Source organism: Cucurbita pepo, chromosome 3 (genome assembly GCF_057944985.1).
Source record: "Cucurbita pepo subsp. pepo isolate OVF chromosome 3, ASM5794498v1, whole genome shotgun sequence".
Taxonomy (NCBI): Eukaryota; Viridiplantae; Streptophyta; class Magnoliopsida; order Cucurbitales; family Cucurbitaceae; genus Cucurbita; species Cucurbita pepo.
In genome coordinates, this window is record NC_141800.1 from 1,508,534 (window position 1) to 1,536,347 (window position 27,814).

General features: G+C 39.1%; 7 protein-coding genes, 1 non-coding gene and 2 pseudogenes across 8 annotated transcripts; 5 read left to right on the forward strand and 5 right to left on the reverse strand.

The window, feature by feature from the left end:
- Positions 1–2,357: 2,357 nt before the first annotated feature.
- LOC111791153 (putative aspartyl protease At4g16563) lies at positions 2,358–4,595 on the forward strand. The gene has a single exon (XM_023672391.2). It carries the CDS (start codon positions 3,002–3,004, stop codon positions 4,370–4,372), a length of 1,371 nt encoding a protein of 456 aa, XP_023528159.2. The 5' UTR covers positions 2,358–3,001; the 3' UTR covers positions 4,373–4,595.
- Positions 4,596–7,746: 3,151 nt separating this feature from the next.
- LOC111790063 (protein SMAX1-LIKE 3) lies at positions 7,747–11,122 on the forward strand. The gene is made up of 4 exons (XM_023670853.2): positions 7,747–9,066; positions 9,198–9,390; positions 9,717–10,263; positions 10,424–11,122. The coding sequence occupies exons 1-4, from the start codon at positions 7,874–7,876 to the stop codon at positions 11,014–11,016; spliced, it is 2,526 nt and encodes an 841-aa protein (XP_023526621.2). The 5' UTR covers positions 7,747–7,873; the 3' UTR covers positions 11,017–11,122.
- Positions 11,123–13,597: 2,475 nt separating this feature from the next.
- On the forward strand, positions 13,598–14,609 carry LOC111791670 (uncharacterized). The gene has a single exon (XM_023673106.2). The coding sequence runs from the start codon at positions 13,754–13,756 to the stop codon at positions 14,225–14,227; it is 474 nt and encodes a 157-aa protein (XP_023528874.2). The 5' UTR covers positions 13,598–13,753; the 3' UTR covers positions 14,228–14,609.
- A 1,247-nt stretch (positions 14,610–15,856) lies between these two features.
- Positions 15,857–16,378, reverse strand: LOC147793048 (NDR1/HIN1-like protein 10 pseudogene; annotated as a pseudogene).
- Positions 16,379–17,392: 1,014 nt separating this feature from the next.
- On the reverse strand, positions 17,393–18,134 carry LOC111791661 (NDR1/HIN1-like protein 10 pseudogene; annotated as a pseudogene).
- Positions 18,135–20,140: 2,006 nt separating this feature from the next.
- LOC111791087 (NDR1/HIN1-like protein 1) lies at positions 20,141–20,978 on the reverse strand. Its single transcript, XM_023672289.2, has one exon. It carries the CDS (start codon positions 20,950–20,952, stop codon positions 20,317–20,319), a length of 636 nt encoding a protein of 211 aa, XP_023528057.1. The 5' UTR covers positions 20,953–20,978; the 3' UTR covers positions 20,141–20,316.
- Positions 20,979–21,416: 438 nt separating this feature from the next.
- On the reverse strand, positions 21,417–22,947 carry LOC111791665 (NDR1/HIN1-like protein 10). Its single transcript, XM_023673102.2, has one exon. It carries the CDS (start codon positions 22,537–22,539, stop codon positions 21,631–21,633), a length of 909 nt encoding a protein of 302 aa, XP_023528870.2. The 5' UTR covers positions 22,540–22,947; the 3' UTR covers positions 21,417–21,630.
- A 275-nt stretch (positions 22,948–23,222) lies between these two features.
- LOC147793049 (uncharacterized) lies at positions 23,223–24,529 on the reverse strand. Its single transcript, XM_087122359.1, has one exon. It carries the CDS (start codon positions 24,527–24,529, stop codon positions 23,765–23,767), a length of 765 nt encoding a protein of 254 aa, XP_086978485.1. The 3' UTR covers positions 23,223–23,764.
- Positions 24,530–24,850: 321 nt separating this feature from the next.
- Positions 24,851–27,775, forward strand: LOC111791152 (nudix hydrolase 26, chloroplastic). The gene is made up of 6 exons (XM_023672390.2): positions 24,851–25,045; positions 25,142–25,192; positions 25,770–25,862; positions 25,971–26,065; positions 26,316–26,430; positions 26,502–27,775. Exons 1-6 carry the CDS (start codon positions 24,851–24,853, stop codon positions 26,619–26,621), a joined length of 669 nt encoding a protein of 222 aa, XP_023528158.2. The 3' UTR covers positions 26,622–27,775.
- On the forward strand, positions 27,609–27,771 carry LOC111791914 (U1 spliceosomal RNA). Its single transcript, XR_002814703.2, has one exon. It is a non-coding gene; the product is annotated as a U1 spliceosomal RNA (small nuclear RNA).
- Positions 27,776–27,814: the final 39 nt, after the last annotated feature.

The following is a 27,814-nucleotide window of genomic DNA, read 5'->3' on the forward strand; positions in this document are numbered from 1 at the left end:
ATAAAATAATATCTGCTAGCAATGGATTTGGGTCGTTACAATTCGATACTAAATTGTAATGATTCGTGTTCAAAATCTTGAATTTGGATTCGGTATTTTCGCATTTTCAAGCGACATGGTCCACTTTGTTGGTATAAGTAGTGAATTTCATAATCTCAATCCTCAAAATCGTTCTCATTCAGATGTGATCTCGATTAATTTATATACCTCTCATTTACTCGAGTGTCATATGTCCACTAACTTCTGCCTTGTTTCGTCCCTGAATCACATCTTACTAGGAGAGCTACCTCTCTAATACCATTTGTAACGACTCATGCCCAATATTTAGATTAGGATTTGACACATGTTGGCGCATTGACATTCCTCTCCACCATGGTTACATTACTCATGCCTAAAAAGGAATGTGCACCTTGTTGGTATAGATAAGGACTTTCAATTCTAAGTCTTTGTTAATCATCTTATTCTTAGAATCATTCGAGATTTGAGTTCATTCATATATCTCTCATTTACTCATTCACTCAATACAACACATTTATTTACCACTTCAACTCATCAAGCTTAGCAACTAAACACCATTATTGGCCAAACACAATCCTCATTACTCGCTAGATTAATCGACACATAGTTAAGTAGTCAACGTTATCGTCACTTCAATCCATCAATTACACAATAACAAGGACAAACACATGCATATTATCACAAAACCATTTCAGCTTAGTTAACAAGCTTTCGCCAACTAATTAACACCCTTAGTCAACTCACTAATTTGGAATGTATCACATATAAGAAATATAAAACCAAACCAATAAGCATAGAAAACAATGAACATGGGATGAAAAAATGATCAAGGCACGAACACACAATTCTTAATTATTAAGATGCTTTAACCCATAAGGGGTAACACGAAGAAAGTAGGAAAGCGCATTTAATATGGCGCCGCGGAAAATTGAAAAAGGAACACATACACACACACACACACACACACACACACACACACACGTGCAGCAGACAGGCCGCCGGCAGGCAGCAGGCGAGTGAGAGTGAGAGCAACAGCTTCCGTCCCCATTCACAGCCCTCCGACACTACCATCACTTCACAACTCCGCGTCAGGATTAGTCTCCAGTCGTTTCCACTGTAGGAGATGGCGGGAATGGGGTCTCTGTGTCTCAAATTATTATTCTTCTTCTTCTATCCCTTCGTCCACATCTCAACTTTTTCTATGCTGACGGTTAGTTTAGTTGGACCTTTTTTTTTTTTTTTTTTTTTTTTTTTTTTTTTTTTTTTTTTTGGAGTCTTTGGAGGATGGGAATTATGGGTTGTGAGCCGAAAGTGTGGTTGTTTTGTTTGCATTCATAGAAAAATAAGAAAGAGGGAGGAAATGGGTGGGAACTTTCAACATTCATTACCACATTTTCTTCAATCCTCATATCTTTCCAAGATATCAAATGTCTCTATTACGTCCTACTAAATTTACACACGTGTTTATGTTACATTTTTTAAAAAATATATATATGTAACTTCGCTATCTTAATAGGGTGGTCCTACAATGTACAGAATTTTAATTTGAATTTACAGCCCCATTTGATGGTGGGAAGAAAAATGATGCGGCTGGGCGTGTGCTGCGCCTAGGCGGTCTCACAAATCCTCAAATGGCGCTAACTATTTCGTAGCACGGCGTCCATTTTGAGCCCATTTCCTCATTTGGCGTAGGTTATAGTTGTGACCCAGCGGCTGTAGAACTTTTGGAAGACGAGAAAAGGCCTTTACAAACTATGCTAACCAGTAGATATTGTTCGCTTCCATGGTTACGTATCGGTGTCAACCTCACAATTTTAAAACGTGTCACTCTCATAAGTAATGTTTCATTCCCCTCTCCAACTAATATAGGATCTCACAATTCACTCCTTTAGATGTTCAGCGTCCTCACCGACACATCAACCAATGTCTAACTCTAATACTATTTATAATAACCCAAGCCAACTACCAGTAGATTTTGTTCGCTTTGACCCGCTGTGTATCAATATCAGCCTCACGGTTTTAAAACTCATCTGTTAGGGGAGAGATTTCCATGTTCTTGTAACCAATATTTCGTTCTCTTCTCCAACCGATGTAGGATCTGACAATTCACCTCCTTAGGGGCCTACTAGCGTACTTGATGGCACATTGCCCAGTGTCTATTTCTGATACTACTTGTAACCACTCAAGCCTACGACGACTAGATATTATATGTTTTGGTCTGTTACGTATCTCTATCGGCCTCACAATTTTAAAATATTTTAAATTATGATGGTGACGATAATATATAACGAACCAAAGCAGGTAATAATCTTTTTAACAGCAATTACATAGAATTTATTCTATGCTGAGGTTGAAGTTGGAGTTAATTAAAAGAGCATACTTAAACTTGAAGGAAGATCATGGACATAACTCGAGTGAACCACGGGCCTAGGATCGACTACTACTTGGGCCCAACAAATGAGACCTAACACACTAACTCGGCCTTGTAAAAGTTGAAGAAGGAAGGCCCATAAGCTGAATTGGGTACCTTCACCAAGTGGCCCAAATCTGTCATCTAAGGTGTGCCCTAACCATGCCACCACCATACACAATCCAGCCCATATGAGTATTTGCCAAATAGACTTGAACAGCGACCGATTGCTCAGCCAAGTGAAGGTGAAATTGAGGTTCCAACGGGCGGAAAGAGGCGAGGCGGCGCTATCCTGTGACCGCGACCGTGAAAGTTTTTAATGAAGACTTGGTGGAGTTTTTCCACGTGGATGATGTTCATTTGACACTGCTTTCTCTACTCACAAACTGCTGCACTGCATCCAGCTCACCGCTTTGTCCCTTCTTCCTCTCAATTTATGCTCCATGTCTCCACCTCCTCCTCATCATCATATCTCCCATTCCCTTCATACATTTCCAATCCATAACATTCAGGATTACAACGAAGAAGAAGAAGAAGAAGAAGAAGAAGAAGAAGCCAACCCAAGCTTCTTCCATGGCGCCTCCTCCCCTTCTCTGTTTCTTCTACATTCTCCTCCTCTCCTCTGTTTCCGCCATTGCCGACACCAACCCCATCACCCTCCCTCTCTCCTCCTTCCCCCACCATTCTTCTTCAGATCCACTCCAAACTCTCAATTTCCTCGCCTCTGCTTCCCAAAACAGAGCCCATCAAATCAAAGCCCCCAAATCCAAATCTAACTCTGTCTCCAAGTTCCCTCTCTCCCCCCACAGCTATGGAGCTTACTCTACTCCACTCAGCTTCGGTACCCCATCCCAGACTCTGCATTTGATCTTCGATACAGGTAGTAGCCTCGTTTGGCTCCCTTGCACTTCCAAATATCTCTGTTCCGAATGTTCTTTCCCCAAAATAGATCCCGCCGGAATCCCCAGATTTATCCCCAAATTGTCTTCCTCTTCCAAGCTTGTCGGTTGCCAGAATCCCAAATGTGCCTGGATTTTTGGCCCCGATGTCAAATCTCAGTGCCGGAGTTGTAACCCCAAAACAGAGAACTGTACCCAAACCTGCCCAGCTTATGTTGTTCAATACGGTTCCGGTTCCACGGCGGGGCTTTTGCTATCGGAAACGCTTGATTTTGCCAATAAGAAAATCACCAATTTTGTTGTTGGGTGCTCGTTTTTGTCGATCCACCAGCCCAGTGGGATCGCCGGATTCGGCCGAGGATCCGAATCGCTCCCCTCGCAAATGGGTCTCAAGAAATTTGCCTACTGTCTCGCGTCTCGAAAATTCGACGACTCCCCTCATGCCGGCGAGCTGATTCTAGATTCCAGCGGAGCCAAGACCAGCGGTCTCACCTACACGCCGTTCCGACAGAACCCCTCCGTTTCTAACCACGCTTACAAAGAATACTATTACTTAACCATACGCAAAATCTTCGTTGGAAACAAGGCCGTGAAGGTGCCGTACAAGTATCTGGTGCCCGGCCCCGACGGAAACGGTGGATCTATCATCGATTCCGGCTCCACCTTCACGTTTATGGACAAACCGGTGTTCGAGGCGGTGGCGCAAGAAATCGAGAAGCAGTTGGCGAATCGGACGAGAGCCACGGATGTAGAATCTCTCACGGGATTACGGCCGTGTTTCGACATTTCGAAGGACAAATCCGTGGAGTTTCCGGAGTTGACTTTCCAGTTAAAAGGCGGAGCGAAATGGGCTCTGCCGTTGAGTAACTATTTCGCTTTAGTCAGTAGCTCCGGCGTGGCGTGTTTGACAGTTGTGACGCATAAGGCGGCGGACAGCGGAGGTGGGCCGTCTATAATTCTTGGGGCTTTTCAGCAGCAGAATTTCTATGTCGAGTATGATTTAGTGAACCAAAAAATAGGCTTTCGACAACAGACTTGCAGCTAGAAACGGTGTCGTTTCCATATGTACGTATGTATTGTTTTCTAACTTCGTTATTTGGTTGGTCGGCGGCAGGTCGAGTCAGCAGTCGGAACTACGATGGTGGCTTCAACTTGTCAGCGGCGGCGTTAAGAAGAATTCAAAATCAATTTTTTTCTTCAGATTATCGTAATAATAATTATTGGATGCAGTGTTGTAGTCAGTAATGATATATATATATTAAAATTAAGCCTATGACTTCTACGCAGTGTAAACTCTAGTAAAAATTTAAAAAAGATAATATCTATCGACCGTTACAAATTAATAAGATAAAGAGGGAAGCATGATAAAATATTAAAATTAGGAGTGTCGAGTTTGAGGTTAATTTAATAAATGAGAAAAGGGAAGAAAAAGGTATGGTTTAGGGAGTAATAAATAAAAAGGGGAGAAAAGTGGTTGATGTATTGAAGTCAAGGCTGGAGGGAAAGCCAAAGATGTGATCACCCAATTGAATGCCGACAACAAAAATTGAGTCACACCCACATGGTTCTGTGTAATGGAAATTGCTTAAATTTGGGCGAATAATTGAGATTGAATTGTAATGGAAATCATCAAACAGAATACTCAATTACTTAATATCAATCAATTCTTCCTTTTTAATGAAAAAATTAGTATCGTCCATCATTTCTTTTTCCTTTTGTCTTTTAATGATTATTAATATAACTGATGAACATGTCAACTTTTTGGAAAATCAAATTATTTTAATGTTTAATATTAAACTAAAAAAAGTAATTCATAATTTACATTTTTATTTATATTGATTCAACCCGGCAAAAACTATCTTTCATAAATGCAAGTAAGGACGTTTTTTGACTCTCCTTTGACAATAAGAAATGAGACATTAAAAAAAAAAAAAAGAAAAAAGATCGTAGTGTTTGGTCTCGTTTAGCCAAACCTTATCCATTGACCCTATAAAAATAAATAAATCTATATATTAGTCTAGAAGCGTAGTAAAGTGTAAGCTATAGTGATTGAAGTAGTATATGAATATATGTGTACTATTACAAAAGAATTTAATGAAGTATTTAAGTGCAATTAGTGTGATTGTTGACTAATATTAAAGAATAATCCGAGTGGGATTATAATTTTTTTTTTACTAGTAATTAAATGACATAAATAAAGTTTTTAAAATAATAATAATAATAAAAAATAGTATTATTTGGTGGTTTGAGATTAAATAAATGAACACATAGGAAGCCCACATGTATTTGTTTCCACTATAAAACTTTATGCAAAACCCTACTTTTTATTACATTATTCCTATGGATTGCACGCACGCACTACCACCCATTACCATTGTCTCCTATAATATTTAACAATTTTATTATGAAAAAATAGCTACATATTTTGGGCTTAATGGGCTTGTTCTTGCTTCCTTCCACTTGTCTATATTGGGCTATATGGGCTTCAATCTATGAGTTGGGCCAGCGTGCTGTGCCAATGAAGCCCAAACTTGTTGCCAATTATAAGATTGGTGAGTATTTTCTTGGCCCAAACTGTTCAATTCATTTCATCAATCAAATAAATAAATAAAACTTAGATTAATCATCAAATTAATTATATTGGAAAGGGAGTGATTGATTAGATATGAATGATTACTTTGCCCCTCTTCCTGCTTTGCTCTCTTTGTGTGTCTAGAAATAAGGTTTTGGTTTGTGTAACGGTCCAGATCCACCACTAGCAGATATTGTCTTCTTTGGGCTTTCCCTTTCGAGCTTCCCCTCAAGGCTTTAAAACGCATCTACTAGAGAAAATGACGGTTTCTTCTTCTCCTAACCAATGTGGGACATCACAGTTCGGGAATGGCAGAGGTGTGGTATGGTTTAAGTGAAGTGACATGGGCACGTAGAGGGTCGAAAGATGCTTATTTTGAAGCTGAAGAGCATAAATGAGCAGCCCTTTTGAGTAGAGAATGCCAATTTTGGTTTCAAATTAGTATCTATATTCACTTTCAACACTAAACTAACTTCATTCAGCTTTTGTTATACTTACTCTTTTCTATCTTAAAAAATGGAGACACAAACACAAGGGACTTAGGGTGCTTAGGAAGCAATACATTTATTCTCTTCTTCTTCTTCTTCTTCTTTCTTTTCATATTCAAACTCTCCTTTTGGAAGCATTTTACCCCATAAAATGCTTTCTGTTCTTCAAATTATTGCCTGCTCTCTTTGTATGTCTTTTTAGGACAACAAAGATGGATTCTATACCCTAACTTTTTGACCCACCACCACCACCACAATGCTCTCACCTCAAAACCATTTTAAAATGTATACCACAAGTTGTTGGGGTTAGATTTGGACTACATGTTTTGTGTTGATTGATGAACACAAAACAACTTTTGTTTTAACTTAAACATACAACCCTACTACTACTAAAACCCACTAATTTAATTGCATCTTACTTTAAGGGTTGTTTATGAATTAAGATATTATTAATGAAACGAAATCGATCTTATGCATAGGTGACTGTGAACTCTCTTTAGATCGCCACTCTCTTTAATCTTTATTCCATCATTGTTTCAGCATTCCCTCTTTTTCTTTCTTTTTTTTCTTTCTTTTTTCCATTTATATATGAACTACTTTTTTCTAATTCTCTGTCAAATACTGTTTTTTTTTTTTCAAAAAAAAAAAAAAAAAAAAAAGAAAAAGAGAAAAAAAGAAAAAGATTAAAGTTGAAGATGATTGAAGAATGAAAAAACAGATCTCTCTGGTTTGTTGTGTTGGATGCAAAAGAGAGAACTTCTTTTCTTTTTCTTTTTTCTTTTTTCTTTTCCCTTTTTTTCTCCCTTGATCAAGATGGGGATGCAAATTCAAAAAGAAAAATATGGAAACCTTCTCAAGAATTTCCATGTTTGTGTGAATACTTCATATTTTTTTTCAATGGCTTCATGTATAATGAAAGAACCAATAATTTCAATTTTGAAATCTTATGTTAAGTGAGTGTTACTTATGATTGTAACCATTGAAATCCATTACTAGTAGATATTGTCCGCTTTGGCCCGTTACGTATCAGTGTCAGTCTCACGATTTTATAACGCGTCTACTAGGAAGACGCGTCTACTAGGAAGAGGTTTCGACACCCATGTAAGGAATGTTTTGTTCTCTCCAACCAACGTGAGATCTCACAATCCACCCCTTGGAAGCCCAACGTCCTCGCTGGCACACTGCTCGAACTCTAGCTCTAGCTCTGGTACCATTTGTAACCATCCAAAAGAAAAATGCATGAATGAATATTGGACACACTTCCCCACTCTCTCTTTTCGCTCCTTTTTGTGTATTTGTACACAAATAAAGAAAGAGAAGCCAAAACCAAATGCATTCCCACCACATGCATTCCACTTTCCCCTTCAAAATCCCAAATTTTACCTCGCCTACAAGAAAAGCATACCCTTTTATTTCCATCCTTATATTACAACAAGAACCCTTTCACTCCTCGTGTGTGTTTTAGGTTTTTTTTTTTTTACCAATTATGAGAACAAGCGGTTGCACAGTACAACAAGCTCTAACTTCCGATGCTTTGAGCGTTGTAAAACAAGCTCTGATTTTGGCGAAGCGGCGTGGCCATGCCCAAGTGACGCCTCTCCATGTGGCCACCACCATGCTTGCAGCCCCCACCGGGCTCTTCCGCACGGCCTGTCTTCAATCCCACTCTCATCCTCTTCAGTGCAAAGCTTTAGAGCTTTGCTTTAATGTGGCCTTAAACCGTCTTCCAGCTTCAAATTCCAGCCCCATGTTAGGCCCTCAATCTCAACACCATCCTTCAATCTCCAACGCCCTCGTTGCTGCCTTCAAACGAGCTCAAGCCCACCAACGCCGTGGATCCATTGAAAACCAACAACAACCCCTTTTAGCCGTCAAAATCGAGTTGGAGCAGCTCATTATTTCCATTTTGGACGACCCTAGTGTTAGCCGTGTGATGAGGGAAGCTGGTTTCTCAAGCACACAAGTCAAGAGTAAAGTGGAACAAGCCGTGTCAACCGAGACCAAGTCGAATGACAATGACGACGACAACAACAATACTAGTGTTAGCCATGTTATGGGTGCAGTTGGGATGAAATCAACATCGATAGGGGCGTCTGGTAGAGCGAGTGACGACGACATCGCAACTGTTATCAACGATTTAGCGGAGAAAAAGAAGAGGAGTGTGGTGGTTGTAGGGGAGTGTGTAGCAAGTCTTGAAGGTGTGGTTGAGGCAGCCATTGGGAGAATTGAGAAAAGGGAAGTGCCGGAGTGTCTAAAGGAGGTGAAGTTCATAAAGCTTTCAATTTCATGTTTTAGGAATAGGTCAAGAGTGGAAGTGGATGAAAAGGTTATGGAGCTTAAGAGTTTGATAAGGAGCTGTTTGGGGAAAGGGGTTATTTTATATGTAGGGGATATCAAATGGACAATAGATTATAGAGCTAATCATTCAAGTAGTAATCAAACAAGGGTTTACTATTGTCCGGTGGAGCATATGATTATGGAATTGGGGAAATTGGCATATGGGAATTATGTGGGAGATCATCATCAGCATCACAATGGCATTGTTTGGATTATGGGAATTGCAACTTTCCAAACATACATGAGATGCAAATCTGGAAACCCTTCTCTTGAAACCCTATTGCCCATTCATCCTCTTACTATTCCGGCCGGCAGCTTGAGGTTGAGTCTCACCGCCGACAGGTTAGAATTGAAACAATAAATAAAGTTGGTTCTACTTTATTCCAAGTTCCCATTAAAAAAAAAGTGATCTTTGGAAATGGGCCAAACCCCAAATCCCATTACATTGATGTCATATTAATTGCTGTTTGCAGTGGCATTCAAAGTCAGTGCTTGGATGAGGAAAAGCAGCTGAGTTGCTGCGTTGAGTGCTCAGCCAAGTTCGAGACAGAAGCACGAAGCTTACATACTTCATATAACACTGACTCAACCACCTCTTCAAGTCCTCTACCTGCATGGCTTCAACAATACAAAAATGAGCAGAAAGCAATGGAACAAAACGAGCAGGTCTTCTTTCATTATTATTCGCTACTAAAATGCTATACGTTCTTTCTCCTTATATTTCGGTGATATCCCATATTAGTTGGAGAAGAGAACTAAACACCTTGTAAAAAGGGTGGAAACCTCTCTCTAGCAAACGCGTTTTAAAAATTTTGAGAGAAAGTCCAAAAAGAACAATATCGGCTAGTAGTAGACGTGGGCTGTTACATTTTCTTTTTTCAGTTTGAGTTATTAAAAAAAAAAAAAAAAAACCCAAGTGGGATTTTGTGTCATGAATTTGCAATTTATTTTTATTTGACATTATCTCTTTGTTGTTTCTTATTTTGTAACAGAATTGTGTCACAGTCAGAGACCTTTACAGAAAGTGGAACTCCATTTGCAATTCAATCCACAAGCATTCAAATCACAACAATTGTACTGAGAAAAGTTTATCATTCTCTTGTATTCTTCCAAATTCTTCTTCGTCAACATCATGGTTTTCATACGATCATCATCATTATAATAATCACTTCAATTTCTCATCATACACCCACAACCACAAGCTTCAAGATCATTGCCATGAGGGAAATATGGAGCCAAAGCAATTCATAGCATTGAGTAACAATAATAATAATAACAATCATGGTTCGACCCCTTCTTCAACCTCGTCGGGAAGCGACATCGTTTTGGAGGGTGAATATTTTAGTAGGTTCAAGGAGTTGAACTCTGAGAATTTCATGAGCCTTCGTGATGCCTTGGAGAAGAAGGTACCATGGCAGAAGAATGTGGTGGGTGATATTGCTAGTGCAGTTCTTCAGTGCAGGTCAGGCATGGGGAGGAGAAAAGGGAAAATGGGTCATGGAGGAGATCTCAAGCAAGACACTTGGTTGCTGTTTCAAGGTAATGTAACACTTTAATTATTAACTACAATAACTTGTCTATTTTGAGTCGTGTGTGTTTTTGTTTGTGAAATCTCATTATAAGGGTGTGGAAATCTCTCTCTAGCATACGCATTTTAAAAATTTTGAGGACAATATTTACTAGTAGTGGGCTTGAGCAGGCAATGACTTAGGAGCGAAGCAAAAGGTGGCGGCGGAGTTAGCTAGAGTGATATTTGGGTCAGCAACATCAAATTTGGTGTCAATAACATTGAGCAGCTTCTCCTCGACCAGAGCAGATTCAATGGAGGATTGCAGAAACAAGAGATCAAGAGAAGAACAAAGTTGCAGCTACATAGAGAGATTTGCAGAAGCAGTAACCATTAACCCTCATAGAGTGTTCTTGATTGAAGATGTTGAGCAAGCAGATTACTGTTCCCAAATGGGGTTTAAAAGAGCCATTGAAGGAGGAAGAATCACCAATTCCAATGGCCAACAAGTTCCTTTAGCTGACGCCATTCTCATTCTTAGCTGCGAGAGCTTCAGTGCCAGATCTAGAGCTTGCTCTCCTCCCATCATAAAAGCATCACAAAAACAACAAAATGAAGAAAATGATCAACTCCAAGACATTGAACAAGAAAGTAGCCCTTGTTTGGGTTTGGATTTGAATATTTCCATTGATGAAGATGATGGAGCTGCACATCAATCGATTGATGATGTTGGCCTTCTTGATTCAGTTGATAGACGAATTATTTTTCAAATTCAACAACTATGAGACTAAAAAACATGTAAAAACAAGACCAAAAAAAATAGTAAGAGGGTTTTGGGTAGATTGTTTTGCTTTTGTTAATTTTTTTCTATATATATACATATTTTGTTTGTATATTGTTGGATGACACTCTCACAATTGAGTCCATAATTTTACACCATAAAATGTATGAGAGAAATTCATTTAAGTTGGATAATTTTTGTGTTATGAAGATAATAAAAGAAGGAATATAATTAAAGAGGGTTATGAAGAAATGGGATATTAAAAAGGTTATGATTAATTAGGGTTAATGGTTTGAATGGGAAGCTTATAATATTGATAAACATAAAGAAAAGGGAAACGTTGGGAATGCACAAAGTGGAAGAAGATTAAGGTATGATCCATAACGTTAGGGTTGTCTAAAGGGGAACCAACTTTTTCAACTTTATAAGGGAAATATCAAAAGAAAGCTCTACTTTTCATGGTGTTCTTATGAAAATATTCTCTTTTTTTTTTTTTTTTTTTTTTTTTTTTTTAATTATCTCTTTGATTTCTGTAAACCAACATTCTCATCTTTGGAAAGTTGGGTTATAAAATTTAATTAATTTCAAACCCACATAGATAAGCATCTTCCTCCTTTAAAACCTTAAAGATGTTACCACTTTAGAATCACCTTTAAAAATAAATAAATAAATAAAAAAAAAAAAACTAAAGAAGAGAAATTGTCGATTGTGGCTTTTCAAAAAGATTAGGGTTAGCTCAAATAAATGCATTAAGTACAACACATTGGTGGGGCTCACAGTGCGGGATCACGCGTATGATAGGGAGAGGTTTCCACACCCTTATAAATAATACTTCGTTCTTCTCTCCAACCAATGTGGGATCTCACAATCCACCTTCCTTTGGGACCTAGCGTTCTCGTTGACACTCGTTATCTTCTTTAATCGATGTGGGACCCTCAATCCTCATCCCTTCTCGCTGGCACATCACCTAATAGTATTAGCTCAATCGATGTGGGATCTCACATCAAATTACGATAACTAATGAAATAAGACCTAAATAATAGCGTAAAGTGGGATTCCCCTTTTGGGTAAAGCAAACAGCGAGGTTCTCTTCTTTTGAGTGGTTGTGGGTAAGTGTTAATTCTTTCAACAATTTGGAGGGTTCAGCTTTTCCCAAAAGGAGCCTTCCCTAATGCTCTCTCAATCACCTTCACACATAATATACTCAAATTCCATGTCTTCTAAAACATTTGTTCTTACTTATTGATTTGATGGCTGCCCATTAATTATATAGCGGCACATGGATTGCATTTTTGAAGCAAATTATGATAAATTTAAACAATCTCTATGGAGTAATGCATTTGGTCTTAATTAGGACACAAAACCAGCTAAAGAGAATAGCGATTTTCAAGGTGTCGCCAAATTGTTCACATCATCAAAGTAAAAAGGCACCAGAAACAATGAAAACTTAAGCTACAAGCTTATTATTTTTTTTTTTTTTCGAGGAAAAAAGAACCCTAAACCCTAAATCCTAGACCCTCTTTAAGAATCGGGAAGAAAATGATAGAAAGATTTAGAAAGACCGACGTTAGAAAAAGACAAAAAGATTAAGCATGGAGACAAAGTTTGAAGACAAGTTGGAGCTGTTTTGGGGACTTTAAGAAAAGAAGGTAAAGGGGAAGTAACTGGATGGATGGATGGATGGTTCTTTTTCACAGCGTCATTGTCTCTATTCCCTTTCCTTCCCTTTTATCGAATGTATTATTCCATTCATCAAAGTAAGGGATTATCCAATTGAATCAACGATCCAATAATTATACGAACAAATTCCTCCTTAAATTAAATTCTTTCAACTTTGAGTCATGGTTTCATTGGATTATGATTTGAAAGTGATGAAATTTGAAGGATCCAAGGAAAGAGTGGATTGGGAATTAGATTCTTCCCTGCTTTAGTTATTGGTCAAAAAGGGAGAAGCAAAAGAACAAACGAAGCTTGCTCATGCGACACCAATGTTGTCTTTGATTGGGTTTTTTAAGCACATTGTGTGGCTTTTGATGTCTGTTGGGTCCTTATCTTCAACCATACACTTGTTTCACACAAAATCACAAATACTTTCTACTCCAAGTGGCATTCATATTTGCATTATAAGAATTTGTTCAAAAAGTCTAATGTAACGGCCCAAGTCCACCGCTAGCCTATATTGTCCGTTTTGGCCCATTACATATAGTAGAATACATCTATTATATAGAAGGTCTAGTCCTACTCTGATCAGTGCGAGGACGGGCTTTGACACTATTTATAATAGCCCAAGTCCATGACTAACTCTCTCACGATTTTAAAACGCATCTATTAAGAGAGGTTTTCAAACCCTATATGAAATGTTTCGTTAAGTTAATGCCCATGAAATTACAATCCCAATTGAATTGAATTGAATGGTTTAGGGTTTGGGCCACTTTCAGTTTTATAATTGAATAGGTCCATTCATGTGTTTTCAAGGTCTATGAGGGTTTTGGAAACAAATATATGGGCCAACCACCCTTTAATATTTGGGAGGTGCCCGCCCCCTAACCACACGGGCTCGCCCTAAATGGAATGACTCTCTTAATTACACGAGTCCCCATGTCAACTCTTCTCCACCCGCAACTCAAGAAGTTGGCTTTGCTACACAACATTAGGGTCGTTAAGATAATATTAGAATCTGTATTTCCCATTACCACACCGAACTCTTCTTTTCTTCTCTTCTTCGGTCGTAATTCTATGACATGGACGGCGGTCTGAACAAGATCGTCCCCGTACTCATCGCCCTCTTCCTACTTCTCGTCGCTCAGATCCTCTACCTTCTCTCGCGACGGCGCCACCAACACGGGGCTGCCGAAACCAATGAAAAATGCTTCTACTTTTTCTGTTGGAGGAACCAATTGCGGATAGAACCAAAGGAAATGGCGTCCATTTCAAAAACCCACCATAATTTCGAAGCGGCGGCGGTGGTGGTGGAGGAGTGGCAGGAGCTGGGCGGACCGTCGAGAACGCTTTTCACTATCCAGGAAGAGGAGGAGAGTGAAGGAATCGAATCTTCGAGTACGATGTCGTTTCATACGCCCTGTGGTTCTCCTGCCTACTACTTCACCCCGTCGCCGTCGCCTACTCGTGAAGCCGGCAACTTTCCGGTGGATGGTGATTATTGGGACCACAAACGGACGACGCCGTTTTTGGCTATTGAAATTAGCAGCCACTGATTACACACACTCTACGAGTAACACGAGCGATGATTCCGGCTTTCAACTCTCTTGGATGACATGGCGGTCCACCAATTGCATGACTTTTCTGCCACGTCAGCTATGCTCAGGAAAGAGTAGGACCACACAACCGATGGGGTTACTTTAATATTTGATCTTTTACTTTTTGCTCTTTTCTGGTTCGGAGTAATCTGGTGTGGGTAGGTGTAGGTGCACATTTTTTTAAGGGAAGCTTTTCCTCTGCCAGCGTGGCGGCTTACGTGCAAAACGTATGTTTGTGGGCCCCCAATAATATTTTGGCCCAAGACTTGGTATAAAATAATAATTATAGTTTATTGACAGTTTAATTTCTATTTAATATTGTTGATTGTTTTATTTTTGACGAATATAAGGTTGTTCCTATCAATGGTATTGATTTTTGTTGATATGTTTCATTGACATTTATATGATAGCATTAGAATTATTGATTTACATTGATGTCGAATTACGTGGATGAAATTTTTTGGATCAACCTAACATTGTAGGTTGGTTGGGTTGGTGAACCGAGCAACCCCAATAAAATTTACAATCCAATCCTCAAAAATCTCATAAAATTCAAATAACAAGCATTCATAAGTCACAACATATCACTAAGATAGAGTTGTTAAGTATCTAAGTTCTTCTATGAGTGTGGAAACGAAACATTGTTTATAAGATCATGAAAATCTCTCCTTAATAGACACGTTTTAAAATTGTGAAGCTAACATCGACGCATAACAGGCTAAAGTAGACAATATTAACTATCGTTGAGTTTAGGCTGTTACAGACGGTATCAAAGCTAGATATTGGGTAGTATACTAATAGAGGATGCTAGGCCCGAAGAAGGGTAGATTGTGAGATTCTACATTGGTTGGAGAAAAGAATGAAATATAGTTTATAAGGATGTGAGAACTTCTCCCCAATAGACATGTTTTAAAACTGTGAAGCTAGCGGTGAGCTAGAACACTTATTCACTCAAAACACTCCCTGAGGCCTAATCCCATAGGCTTTTAAGTACCTAAGTGCTCGAATGTGTACTTAAACAATCATTCACTCCACACTCAAAAAAACTCGAAATAATCTAAACCACACACCCTCCTAAGTTAATTAATTGCTAGAACATGTACTTAAAAGTACTCATCCACCCACCCTTACACTCAAATAATTATGTTTAAGTGCTTTGGAGTGTGTACTAATAACACTCACTCTTTCCCATTCACATATCTTCAAAAGTCTAAATATACCCTTCAAAATAATTTATTAAATTATAATTCTATAGGAATGAAAACTTAATAAAAATTAATTATGTAATATGTAGATTAAATGAAAGGGCCCGGGTCCAACACGCTTCTGGATGTGATGGATATTGTTAAAAATAATATTAGTTATGATATAAATATTGAAAGAATTATAAATTACATTATGACATTAGTGATTTTTGTTTGAAATTGATATAGTTGGATATGAATATAGACATGGTCAAGAATATGACATCCAACTAACCAAATACAAAATCAAACCAAAACGGCACCGCTTGAGATGAATTTTAGGAATAGAGCTCAATAATCGACATGCCAGGCAATGATCTGAAACCAAGGAATGGATCTCCCATTAAAACTCTAACGCAACCTTGAATCCACAGCTGACTTTAGGCTTTTCTCGAACGATTTTAAAAACCCCAAATTTCAACCTTGTGGAGAGCCGAAATTTGAGATCAATGGCGTAAGCGCCGGCAAGTTTTTCAGAATTGAACTCGGAGACCTTGTGGTTGGGGATTGGCACCAGCTGCTGGCCTTCGAATCTTGCTCTAATCAAGCTGGTGGCTTTTGGGCTTTGGTAGAAAGGGGTGAGAAACCTGGTGTCAAAGTTTTGATCTTTATACATCGCGGTTGCTTCGATGGTGTCGTAAAAGATTCCGACTTGGTCGTTGGGGTTTGTGAGAGTGAAGTAAAGAGCAAGGTTGTAATGGAGTTGGGTGTTGTTTGTGAAGCTGAATTGGGTGAGTGTGGCGTCTGTGACATAGAATTTGATCTTGTGGGTTATGAAAACGAGCCATAGGATGAAGATGGAGAACCCAAAGGTTGCACCAAGCGCCACAATAACGCAGATCAAGAGGCACCATAAACTTGCCATTCTACAGGATTGATTTGGGATATTATTTTGGAGGAGGAAGAAATAGGATTTGGAATGGAAGATATTGATAAATCTTGGTTTTGGGTTGACTTTTTGGGACACCAGCTCATGGAGGAGATTAAAAACTCAATCCCAAGAGAAGACCAGCTCATTGAGGCCATTAAAAATTCAATCCCCACACAACCTTTACAACTTGATTTACTAATAAAATCTACATCTTTCAACTCAAATTAATGTCCAAAACTAGTGGCCTTTTTGTAGTGTGGAATTAAGGATATGTTGACATTTTGGGTAGGTGGACATCATCATGTATCCCACTATGTGGAGAAATCCCCTCAATGGCGTGGTTTATTAGGAATCACACGTTTGAGCATAAGCTTTCGTAGTTTTGTTTTAGACTTTTTCAAAATGCATCGTACCAATAGAGATGAATTTCTTGCTTGTAAACACATGATCATTCAGCGCACTACTAGATCTGATCTATTTTTGGGTAGAGATAGGAAATTGAATTACAATGAAGGGGAGTGAGGATGGTTGGGTAATGAAAGTCTCACATCCGGCTAATTTAGGAAATGATCATGAGTTTATAAACAAAGAATACTCTCTCCAGTGGTACGAGTCATTTTGGAGAATCCCAAAGCAAAGCCATGAGAGCGTATGCTCAAAGTGGACAATATCATACCATTATAGAGAGTCGTGTTCGTCTAACATGGTATCAGAGCCATGCTCTAAAAGACAGTCATATCGGTTAATTTAGGGAATGATCATTGGGAAACTTATGCTCAAAGTGGACAATATCATACTATTGTGGAGCGTCTAACATGGTATCATAGTCATGCTCTAAAAGGCAATCACATCGGTTAATTTAGGGAATGATCATTGGGAACAATATCATACCACCATGAGCGTCGTGTTCCTCTAACAATTGGATTAGAATGAAGCTAAATTGATCCATTTTTTGGATAAATTAATTTAAGATGAACATAAGATTGTCCCACATATTCAAGTTGTGAATCATATTTATTGTATTAAAAACAATCAAATTACAAAATAGCAATAAGAATAATAAATAGCATAAAGCGACCAATGAATCAGAATTGGAAATCACAGGCAGTGTTGGGAAAGAAAACAAAAGACTTGGGAGCATTACTCAATGGAACCCTCAATCCACAGTGCACCTTGGGCTTTAATTTCAACACCACCTCACCGGACTTCATCCTTAACCGGAAAGAGAACTTGACATCAATCGGGTATTGCCCCTCAGCTTTCTCGGAGTTGAACTCAACAATTTCATCGCCGGCGAGAAGGATCAGGCGTTGACCCTCGAAGTTATTGGGGCTGAGGACGGCGGTGCTCTTGGTGTCTTGGAAGAACGCTGGCAGCGAGAGGCTGTTAAGCCTCCGGTTCTTATAAAGGACAACCATTTCATTAGTGTCGTAGTAAACTCGGTAGCGCTTGTTGGGGTTTGTGATGGTAACGTTAAGACCCAAGTTGTAATAGAGCTGATTGGCAGTGATGTTGAATTGGGTGAGTTTAGCGGAGGTCACATTGAACTCAAGCTTATGTGGACGGTACACAAGCCCTAATATCAACAATACAATACCAACCCCCACGATGAACCCAATTGCCACCTTCAGAATGGTGCAAAGGACGCGCCGCCCGCGGTGTCTCTTGGACGAAGGAGGCACGGTGGGGCCGTAGAAGTTGGCGTTCAAATAGGGCTGTTTGTCGGCCATGGAGCAGGAGATTAGAGTTAATAATGGTAAAGCGAAGTGAATTTAGAATTGGATGATTTAGTTTATATAAGGAAGGAAGTTGGAGGATTCAGTAAGGAAAGCCCACAACTTGTTTTTTTTTTTTTAATGATCAAATTTTAGGGTTTGATTCAACACGTGGGATATATAGAAGAGTTGACATCATAATTTGGTCAAGTAATACTATATTGACTTTGAAAATATTGGAAAATCAAAATATGTCTGCTTAGGATGTTCTATGTAACTGTTAGACGAGCTCGACTCTCCACAATAATATGATATTGTCCACTTTGAACATATGCTCTCATCATTCACAATAGAGATAGAGGTAGTATTGTCAACCATATAGATAATATTAATTGATTATATACTGATGGTCATTCCTTAAAATTAGCCGAGGTGGGACTTTCATCATCCCACCGTAACAACTTGTGTCATCCTTAAAAGAAAATCGAAACAGAGAAGAACAAAAATAATGTCAACGGCAGCCATTGGAAGACGCCAGAATTTAACAAGTTGAAATAAATATATTCCAATTCCCAACCCAGTTCCATTGAAGCTTCCCAAGCTTTTTATTTATCTTTCTTTAAATAATAAAAAAACTGCTACATGGTTTTATTAAACGAATTAAATACTGTTTGTTGAAATAATAGGGCTGCTTTTGACATTGTCCATTTTGATTTCTTTTTAGTTTTTTGATTAATTCCTCCAATTAGCTATTCAACATGAAGCTTTAAAACAGCAATTCTGATATGAATGGCGTTACCCTAACACCTATGAATGTAGATTTAATGGAAATATCTTTGTTATTGTTTGGGCAAATTAGTTGAGAAAAAGGGAAACATAATGAAATAAATTAAACCCAACTCAACCGTTTCCAATTGTGTTCTCTTTAGGGTGTTTCTGGAATTAAGATAATTGTTTATCGGTAACCATTCAAGCTCACCGCGAGCCAATATTGTCTTCTTTGTAATTTCTGTTTCCTCTCGATATCTCTGATAATAAAAGATTTGATTTTTTTTTTATATACTTATTAATAAGACCTTAAAATGTCTCGTAAATTATAATCATAAAGAATATAATAGTTCTCAAAAAACTACTTTTTCACTTTTAAAAAAGTGAATTTTAATATTCTGTTAGCAAAGAAGGTAACAATCCACCAAAAACCATATCTTATTCGTACAAAATATAACAAAATCTCATCATAAATACAACTTACTCACATCATTTAATCTAACATTAAATCGATATTAAATGAATCTGAGAAATGGCAATTTAAAGGAGGATTAAATGCATTACAATTAATAATCTTGCATATGAAGTGCCCCATTCATATATACATATGATATTATAATAAATAACATTGGGAAGGAGGAACGATATGACGCATAAAAGCATATGGGATAAAGAGATTGGAATATGTAAAAGGGCATTTTTGGATGTGAAGCTTCCATTCAACACTTCCACAATTTGCCTCTTTACAATCTTCTAAAGTTTAGGGAATATATTTATCTTCTTATATTATTACTAGTGCTACATATAATAATACTACAACCTTACTAATATTTTAACTCACTTTATATGAGTTTAAACTATATTATAAAGAATATATGATTATGATTGCATTATACAATAAAGTTCATATACCTTATTATATGTAACGTCGAATATGATCCCTTTTTCTTTTTTCATGTGATAGTCCGGATGCCAATAAGGTATCATACAAGCTTCATTCTTTTGATTAGTGAAGAAGACTAAATTATCCCACGAACCAACACAAGTTTATCCAACATAAAAAAGCTTAACTATGTAAGTCTTTTTTAGTCATCCTATCATCAACATCGCGCTCATTTGATTGTGGTATGAGTTGATTCATGTACTCTTTTTTTACTCGAGTGTCTTAATCATTGCACACAAAGTTTGGTCTCGGGTTCGTCCATTTATATTTAATATTTAATAGATTTTTTAATCTTATAAAATGTATATTAAAGATTTGACAAATAACACATAAAATCAAGATTGGAAGTTGTATATTACAACTTTTTAAAGATTAAAGATGAAGATAAAATTACAAAAATGAAAAGAGATTAAGGTGCATAATTAACCCACATTACCACTAATCTCATTTATTAAAACATATTTATTTTTCCCTAATCCTTGGACGAAAGCACATTTACCCTAAATTCAAATACTAACATGGCATCTCTGAACCACCTGGTACTTCACGTTATACTGAACAATGGATCCGTCTCCGGACGGCGGACACCCATCGAACTTGATCACCACCGGGCAGTTCACGTGGAACTGATACCGACCACTGATAAAGTTTCCAACTTTCCAACGGACCCGCCCCTCAATTTTGACAAGCAACGGCAGCGCTCCGACGTCACGATCCTGATTCAGCGCCGTGCTGATGAAGGGCGCAACCGGGACGGCGGTGCCGGAGACGAAAGGGGACCATACGCTAACTTCCTTATGGCCTTGGTAAAACCGAGGGATGAGAGTGTGGAGAGTGATCTGTTGGTTCCGGTAAATGGCGGAGACGTGGAGGTCTTCGTAGTAGATTCCGATGCGGCGGTTGGGGTTGCGGGAAGAGATAGTGAGGAGGAAATTGGAGGTGAGGAAACTGGGGACGGTGGCGTTGAAGGCGTAGACGGTGACGTCTTGGAGGAGGAAAGTGGGCTTGGTGGGGCGGAGGACGGCCCAGATTATAAGGATGCTGAGGAGGAGGAGGAAGATTAAGATTCCGACGACGGCGCCGATTAGGGTTAGAAGCTTAATGCGCTTTTTCTTGCAGTGCTTCTCGCAGTCGTATGCCATGAGGACTGAATGGGTGTGGGAGTGAAGGAGAATGGAGGGTATTTATATTTAATCTACACCGTTCATTTCCAATCCGGCCCCACCACCGTTGTTTTTGTAATAAATTGATTTGGAGGCCTATAATGAATGTTGTTACTTTAATTATCGCAATAATGATCTTAATGGATAGTATAATACATTGATTTGAAATTTAATAATTGATTATTTGGTATGAACAATTATTAAAGTCCTTCAACAACTTACTAACTTTATAATTCAATCCACTTATTTTTAAACTAATTACAGTAAAATAAATTAGTGAGTAGCAGTCTATAATTTGTTAAATTATAATTTTTGTTAATAATTCAAGTCATTTTGTCATTTTAGAAACAATGTTAATAGTTGGAAAATCGGAATTGGAGATCAAATTATGTGTAGGAAAAGAAAAGGAAATTATGAATGGATGATTATATTTTGAATGAAAATTTGAAGTTATGAGTTTATAGTGTTTTTTAATTGGAACGGAAGGTGGGGGTACAAAGTTGTTAATGAAAGCAATGGAAGTTTTGGGCGCAATTGTTGTGTTACGAACCTATATTATATACAATCCAAACCGAAGAAGGCTCGTTAGAGAAGGGGAAACAGACGTAAAAAATTCTAAAAAGAAGAAAAAACAGAGACATTTCACCGAGGAATATTCTAGACCAGAACCTTACAAGTCTTCGAGTGGGCGCCGGGGGAGTAGACGCCATCGGTGGTGTGTCCGCTGAAGACCAGCTTCAAATCCTCACAGAACACTCTGAGAATAACGCGCCTGGTCCACCCAGACCCGGAACCAGAACGGAAAGTGGTCCACGCGAGTAATCTCAAGGTGAAACTAACCGTTCCAGTGGCTCTCTCCCGCTCCAGCTTCTCCTCCGTTTGGGCCCAATTTCCGGGGTCATCCGGGCTACTGGAGGTCATTTTAACCAGCATTTGCCTGCTTTTCTCCATGTCCAGAAAGAAAGGGTCGGAGAAGGAGGTTGCCACCGTGTTCTCATTGTAGTCCACGAAACTCCGGATCCGCTCGAAATGCAGGTTGAGTTTGTGGTTGGGATTTTGGACCGTTACTTTGAGGTCCCAGATCCCGGAGTAATTGGATTTGGAGATGTTGAAATTGGTGACGGAGAAGGAATCCACTTTGAAATTTGGGATTTCGGGGCGGAGGATGATCCAGGTGATAATGCTGGACATGGTCATTATAATCACCAAAAGGAGCAACGCCGCAAAAATGCCGCGGAGGAATCCAGCGCCTGCCGTCTCCTGTCGGTAGTATTGGGGATTGTTGTTGTTGTTGTTGCTATTGTAATAAGCGGCGGGAGGGGCCTGGGTGTAGGCGTAGGCGTTGTAAGGGGGGTAATTCCCTGGGGCCGGAGGGTACCCTGGATGTGGCGCTGGAGGATACCCCATGGCTGGAGGGTAGCCATGGGCGTGAGGAGGATACCCCAGGGTGGGTGGGGGGTAGATGGGAGGAGGGTTGTTTCCGGCGGAGGGAGGAAGCGGGGGAGGTGGGTCGGTGGGCTTGGATTGGGATTGGAAATGTTGTTGATCCACGGATGAAGAAGCCATTTGGGAGTGTCTCTGTTTATGAGTTTTCTCTCTCTCTATGGTCTGGAATTGGAGAGAGAGAGAGAGAGAGAGAGAAAGAGAGAGAGAGAGAGAGAGAGAGAGAGAGGGAGAGAAAAATGGGAAGGGAGAGGAGTTTGGGGGGGGGGGGGAATTGGAGGAGTTAGAATATGGACATCAACCAAAGCTTTTCTTAGAAATATCACGTAACCTTCGGACCTTGTCATCTTCAACCTCTGTTTTCCAAACCATTACCAACGCGATAATATTGACCAAACTTTTCTTAACCTTTTTTTTCTCCTCTCTATAATTACATGTTTCAGTTTTCCACTAACATTTTCACAAACACTAAAATTTATATTCTTTCCAATCTTTCAATATTCTTCTTATTTATAAATCTCTAAATATAGTATACAAATTTCAAAACAATATGAATATTTATCACCCACTTATATCATGTCCATCTTACATGCCATTTCATCGAGTTTCATGTCCGTTAAAGACAAACAAAGATAGGTCTTACCCAACTATATTTTGTCAAAATAATTTTGTTTAATATATAGTTTCAAACCCACATTTGAGCAGAAACATTATTTTATTTCCCAGGTTAGAAATATGAAGGAAAAATAAACAAGATAGATCTTTGAAATGACTTGCAATTATAAAATGCCCATATTCTTAATACCTTAAAGAGAAATCCAATATTTTATTGAAGGAAATCCCAATCCAATCCCCCCAACATGACACTACACATGAAAGAAGTGAAAGAACAGAAGGAGCGAATGGTCATTTTGAATTGGACTCTAAAGCGAATAATAAATTCCGGCTAAAATACAAATAAAGAGAAGAAATTTAATTGGGAGGAAAACCAACAACAATATTAATAATAATTATATCAATATTGAAAAAGCAGACTCTTCTTCTACTCCCACATCGTTAAACAAAAAAAAACTCTTTCCTCCTTTTGGTCAAAATAGTCTCACAATTTTAAAGAAAATATTAGGTGGATGGTGGACCAACCTGCTGATTCTCTGTGATCAACGGCGACGATCCTTCCTCCTGAAGGGCCATTTGTAAGCCAATGGAAGAATTTGGTACACTCTTCTTACGGTGTACTCGACTTCACACGAATAATTCCCCCCCCCCCCCACCATTCCCTCTCCTTCCCTTCCACCTACTCTGTTACTTAATTCACACGCACCGCACACAACGGGAAGACCAAAATAAGCTAATTCGGCTCGGATTCTTTTATGGGTCGGGCTATCGGACCAGCATGTGACCGGAATCCCGCCGTCACGGCATCGTTGGCGCAGCAGTGAAATCCAACTGCCACCCCGGTCTCTCTCGCACTCAGGCAGTCACGGCAGGCCGTCGTCTTCGATTTCGCTGTAGCGTTCCAGCCACCGTCTCCGTCTCCGCCCACCGTCAGATTCCTTAGCCCTACCCTCGTTGAGTAGTTCTCCCTCTCCAATTGCAGCTTCCGAATTCGCTCTTCGTAATCGTATCGGTCCATCGCCGGCGAGATGAAGCCGGAGAGCATTTCGTTTTCAATGCCGGCGTTTCGTCTCAACAACATCACATTCTCCGGTGGATTCTTCTTATTCGGTTGATTCGTCTTTGCCTTCGTCTTCGTCGCTGACGGGAGGTAGTATTCGTCTTCGTTGTTGTCGGTGACCTTCCGCCTCCTCTCGCGTCTCGACCGTTTCAAAACAACAAGAAAGAAGCTGTTCTTCTCGCAGGAAATTGCGCCGAAGTTGACCTTCCCGGTGATGGGGATTCTCCGCCGAATCTTCGTCGAGAAATCCAGAGACATCTTGTACTCGGCGAGGTAAACCGTGAATTGGTGCGAAGAGATTCCGATCATCTTGCTCAAATCCGACTGAAAATTCTTGAAATCCGTCGAGGAAGAAACGATGACGGAACCGATGGGGACATCTTGCTCGCCGTCGTGGAAAACGATCGGGAACGAAACGCCTCCAGCGGTCTCCACCATCGCCGCTACAAAGTGAATGAATTCTTGTTCAATTGCGGAACAGAAGAAAAAATCTCGTAAAGAAGGAAGAAGAAGAAAGAAGAAGAAGAAAGAAGAAGAAGAGGGTTTTAGAGAGAAATCTTGAAGGAGGAGGCTATGGGGGCTTTTACAGAGTGGGTTTTAGGTTTTTATGGTAACAAGGAGAAGGCGGTGAGGGTATTTTAGGAATAAAATATCAGATTTGGGGCTTTGGTACTAGGGAAGCAAAATAGAAGAACTTGGAAGGAAATTTCAAAACGCCAAAAGAGACTTGGGAATCAAGTAAACGGAAACGACAGCGTAATGGTTGCTTTGAGTGTGTTTGGACCAAATTGCCCCTCTTTTTCAATTGATGTCTCGTCAACGCCTCATTGGAGGGGGATTTCATCGTGTTGCTGTCTCTTCCGGCCTTCGTCTTCTTCTTCATCATCCATGGAGTTTCCTCCAGAAGGTTACAGAAGAAACGTTGGGATTTGTCTCTTTAATCCTTCTGGAAAAGTAATTTCTCTTCTCCTTCCTCGCCTTCTTCTTTCTCTCCCATCTTGTTTTCTTCTGTTGATGATAATTGTTTTCTGTCCAATTAATCTTTTGCAGATTTTTGCAGCTTCGAGGCTGAACAGGCCTGAAGTCTGGGAAATGCCTCAGGTAATTTCTATTCCGACGTATTTCCAACTTTATTCATTGGGAAACAGGAAAGCACCGTCTCGCTGCTTTATTCCGTGCGAATTAGGGCATATAATTTATAGGTTCCATCTCTGATTTCTTTGTGGGAATATCCGGAAATCCTTTTGAAGGGCTCCTCAGATTTTCTTACACGCGAGTGAGAAATTCGAGGATCCTCTCAAATGAGAAGGGGATTTGTGCAAAATTGAATCCATCTCTCTCGAATCTTCTCTTTGAACATATTCTTAGTGAAATTCTTGCAATGGCTAGAACGTTTCAAGTGAAAATTCTTTCTATGCTGCCATGGTTTCTTTCCATTAGGGAACTGTATTACCTTTCAGAAATCTGTTTATGGTATTGATGGAAACATTGACAATTTTGTGTGTTTCTTATCTTTTCAATCATGAGACTGAGAGGTGTTAGAAATGATGTATTTCATCTACATCTGCATTGTATTGTATCCCTAAATGATATAGCCTTTATTACTGCCTCGCGGGGCTTGAAGGTAGTGGAGGATCCTTAGATTTGTTTTCCTTGAAAATGATTTGCCATCATACAGGGTGGTGTAAATGAAGGCGAAGATGTCACTACGGCAGCCAAGAGAGAACTCACTGAAGAAACTGGGGTAGTTTCTGCAGAAATTATTGCAGAGGTATGCATTTGGAGATGCCTCCAGCTTCTATATCTCGTTTTTCTATAGAAAAATGGAATCCAGCTTCATTGAAATCGGGACTGATTCGTTCTATGGTTAAATATGTAGCTACCCTACTGGCTTACTTACGATTTCTCGCCCGAAACCAGCATCAAACTCAGCAAACACTGGGGAGTAAGATACAAAGGCCAAACCCAAAAGTGGTATTGTCACCTGAAAATCTGGCTTCTGTATCCTTTTGATGTTAAGGAACCTCCTTTTTAAAACGTGTCTTGACAGATTCGTGCTTTCTTGGTATAATCTTCTTGTTTATCATTAAAGAACCTATTGCGTGCGTATTTGGTAACTGTTTTCTTTTTTTTCTTCCTCGAAAACTTGATCAATGTTTAAGGATTATGTGTTATCCCCTTCAAGCTTCCATGTTGGTTTGATCGATCCTGAAGCTCGTGACAGGTTTCTAATGAAGTTCACCGGAAAAGAAGAAGAGATTAATCTTCTGGGTGATGGAACTGAAAGGCAAGAGTTTGGGGAGTGGTTATGGATGTCAATTGAACAGATAATGAACCAAGTGAGTAAATTTCTTGTTGCTTCATTCTTTGTCCTGCAATTTCTCTTACTTTCTTATAATCGTTTGAACAGACTGCCGATGTCCGGAAGCCTGTTTATGCACAAGTGATGAAGGAATTTGGTAACTTCATACTTGGAAATGAGTGTGATGATGTTTCTTTCAAGCAGAGTGAAACCCAATTAGTTAGCTGAAGTGTTCAAATTCTGCTATGGGAAGAAGAAAATTTATATTCATTATTCATACCACAATCATTATACGTGTACCGTATGAATCACAGGTTCGTATAAAATGTTGTAATCTTGTATCTAACTCTTGTTGTTCAAACAAGAACGCCAAAATTTGAAGGTCTTGATAACTTTTGAGATAAGGCAGAATGTTTGATCCTTGTGGGATATGGACCATTGGTGGATTCATGTTCATATTTGAAATCTGAGGCAAAGATATGGGAATCAGAACCTTCACTAAATAATTTGTGCAGCTGTAAAAGGGTTTATTAGTCCAAATATGGGATTGTAAATGATTTCCACGAGCTTGATTTTGACGCTCTTCTGCCTTTTACCTTCGCTTTCTTGCTTGTAAGGCCACGTTTGGAGGAATGTGGATGAAGGCATTTTGATTCATAGAATGGAACCAGAACGTGGAATGCGCTTTTAAATGTGGGAGTTATTCTTTATTCTTTTCAAAGTGATAATTATTCATTGCCCAAAACCAAACCTTCAAATTTTGTTCTCTTTTCTTATTTCGGGATTATTATATACTTTACTATCTCGCCTATTCTTTTGTTCTTTTATACTTATTGTTACCAATAATCATTTTTGAAGGGAAAAGAATGCACTTTTAGCTTATGATTTTGGTTTAGGTCATGGGTTCAAATCATTCCACTATTTAAGAAAGTACTATAAAATTTTTACCATTTTAATCCTATGTTTTAATAATATGAAAACGATAAGGTTGAGGTAGAAAATTTGGGTGAACCACGTTTTTAAATAATGTAATCCATATCCTAAGATTGCAACAATGGCTAAACCATATGGTGAAGATTTGAGAACATAACATTTTTCCTAGCCAAGAGGTGATAGAGAGCAGCTAAATTTGGTTATACTTGTCCCACATCGAGAAAGCGTGAGGAGTTGCTGCATGGGGGGCCTATAAAACTAATGGGAGAGGCACTTTACAACGTACTTACCTGGACGGGGTCAATGGGCGATCATGAAGGTCCATGGCCTAGATTGGTGACCTCCATTGCACTGTGGGAGGGGTGCCCGTCTAAGGTCTGTCCAAAGTGGCGGAACCTACGTCATTATTTGTGGTAGCGGGGGCCTGCGTTCGCGCGGCCCCCTATCAATTTCCAGTCCAAAATTTATTTTTTGATTCGTTCGCGCGG